Raw genomic sequence first — 2,483 nt, 5'->3', positions numbered from 1 at the left:
TTTTTTTTTTTTTTTTTTAATAAATTTTGCTTGGAGTTTTTACAGAGTGCACCGGCCGGTACTTTCTGATTACTGTAATCAGAAAGCCTGTCCTGATTACTGATGGGGTGGATCAGTCCTGGACAGATGCTGTCTGTCCCTGACCTGATGTTTTCGTCAGCATCAGGTCAGGGATCTGATCTGATGCCGACTGGACAGATACAGTCCAGGAAAGCACTGATTCAGACATGTAGGAAAAATAGTAACTGCACATTTCAATTTGATCCCATTAGGCAAAAGCAGGAGTGATGGGACAACAAAAATGATATATCTATATATCTGCTGAATGCAAGTTAATGATCTATAATATAAAAGAAAAAAAATGTTCATATGATTTTCCATGAAAGAATTTTAGACAAACTAATTTTAAGGAAACTGGGTTTGTTGTGTGTTTACATTAACATTGTATTCTGTCTTTCAAATGATGTCTAAATGTTGTAATTAAAAATTCAACTCAACTATCCTCAGAGTCAGTGACATCTTTGTGTCAAGGTTTAGGGTATACTTTTTGTCCACATGCCGAACACTCAGGATGCAGTCCTCAAAATTAAGGAAATTGGCGCAGATAAATGTATCATACATGATATATGCATATAGGATATAATGTAAGAAGCACTGTCAGAGATGCACTAAGTTTTGGAGGTGTGTGAATGATTTAATTGTCTGACTGTTGATTGCAGCAATCCACATTATTAGTAGAAATAGAGGACCCCAAAAACAAATTTTGCTTAGCTATTGGTTTATAAAAGTCCAGGCATACATGCAAACAAACCCTTATCTTGGCTTTTTTCTATTCTTCTCCTTCTTTTCTCTATCCCTGAAGGAAAGTTCTTTTTCATGACGTTGTTTTGATAACTTATCTTCCACCGGTGCTTTGGAGGTTTGGATATGTGCTGCACATTGGAGCTTATATTACTGTGACCAACCGTGGCCACCAGGGAGCCCTCAACAGCATTTTTTTTGTCCATATAGACAATGATTTCTACATACAATATCAAATATATATTATTATTAAAATCACAACTTTATAATGAAATGTTGTGTTTTTGTTAATATAATCACAGAAATCATTACAAAAACTAATAAGAAAATCCCATTTGGGTTGGCCTCCATTGGGCCCAGGGCCCTAACCAGCCACTTAGTTTGCTTGTGCTTTGGGCTGGCCCTGAATAGTAAAAATGTGCTTATTTCCTCAATCCCAAAATATAGCATCATATCTTTGCTGTTTCATAATTATAATTCATGTTAGAGTAAATGTTTCCTCTAAGCTGTTATTCTTGATTACACAGACATGATTCTTCTTTTTTTAGGCTTTTTTGTCTCTGAGATACCGCTGAGAAAAATGAAACTATAAAGTTACATCCCCCAGCAGATTTTTATTATTAAAATGGTAGATTTAGGTTTGCCTGGACTTTTATAAACTAGTATGTTTTCTATGCTTGACTTTTTGTATTAATATTGGTAGAGATAATGGGAGACGTTTTACTGCGTTTGCTAGTAGTATAAATTAATTTCATCTACATAATTTCAAGAGAATTTTCTTATATTAATATGCATTTTCTAAGTACTAAACATTTCAGTTTCCTCTTACTCAGCAACTTCAGTGTTTCGCCTCTGAAATAGTTTCCCTTATTGTTATACCAGAGCTGTATCACTTAAATTAAACACTTACTGTACTTTATACAGATGTACAGATATATTTATGTATATATTGACACATTAATTAAATCCCCATGAACCGCACTCCATACCAGTAGGCGGTGGTAATATTTACCTAACGTTTTTAGGAACCGCCAATAAAACTCAAGAAGAAGAATGTTTACCAACAAGGGGCGCCACTGAGTTCCTGATCGGTTTAGGATTGTCATTAAACACCAAAGAAGAATATATTAGAGCGGATGAGATAATTTGGCTAACAGTTTTGTTTATCTATTTGAAGACATTAAGTGTTTATCCGTCACTTTTCTATGTAGTTTAGTTAGTAGACGTTGTTTAACGTGACCTAATTTTGACAGCAGCCTAATATTTGTCTTATCCTTAAGTCCTCAAGTAGTAATGGCAGAGAACAGCGGTGAGTTTCTCCGATTTTTTCAGGCTAAGTGGTTAGCTATGCTAACTTAAAGTTGGTGACCAAATGACGAAAAGCAATTATTTGCCAACGATATTTTAAAGGAACGTTTTGATGCTTGCACTTTGTTTAGCTGTGAACCTGGACCTTTTTCAAACATTTCTCTAAATGTTTGATGTTTCAACTGTAGACCGGTGTAGCGCTATGCATTGTCTCAGCCACCAAACAGCTTCTGGTTTCCTCAATACGCAGCATACAGGCAGCTTTGCGCTTTTATCTGACGTCTCTGAAAATAGCCCAGAGACAATCCAATGGAGGAGTCGATAATACTCGTATTTCGTTTTCTGGGGAGGGAGAACGCCGGTGTTCTCTGACT

The 2,483-nt window shown here is 35.8% G+C and overlaps 1 protein-coding gene across 1 annotated transcript in view; it reads left to right on the top strand.

The window, feature by feature from the left end:
- The first annotated feature begins 1,882 nt into the window (after positions 1 to 1,882).
- The window catches only part of cnot10 (CCR4-NOT transcription complex, subunit 10), a 20,125-nt gene continuing 19,524 nt past the window's right edge, over positions 1,883 to 2,483 (top strand). The window contains exon 1 of the mRNA XM_015058770.1: positions 1,883 to 2,110. Coding sequence (XP_014914256.1) covers positions 2,095 to 2,110 — 16 coding nt within the window. The 5' untranslated portion in view covers positions 1,883 to 2,094. The remainder of the gene's footprint in view (positions 2,111 to 2,483) is intronic.

The sequence above is a fragment of the Poecilia latipinna genome, unplaced genomic scaffold (assembly GCF_001443285.1).
Source record: "Poecilia latipinna isolate Pla-1442-1.1 unplaced genomic scaffold, P_latipinna-1.0 Scaffold1571, whole genome shotgun sequence".
NCBI lineage: Eukaryota > Metazoa > Chordata > Actinopteri > Cyprinodontiformes > Poeciliidae > Poecilia > Poecilia latipinna.
The sequence above is the reverse complement of the archived record's forward strand: the minus strand, read 5'-3'. Positions and strand labels throughout refer to the sequence as shown.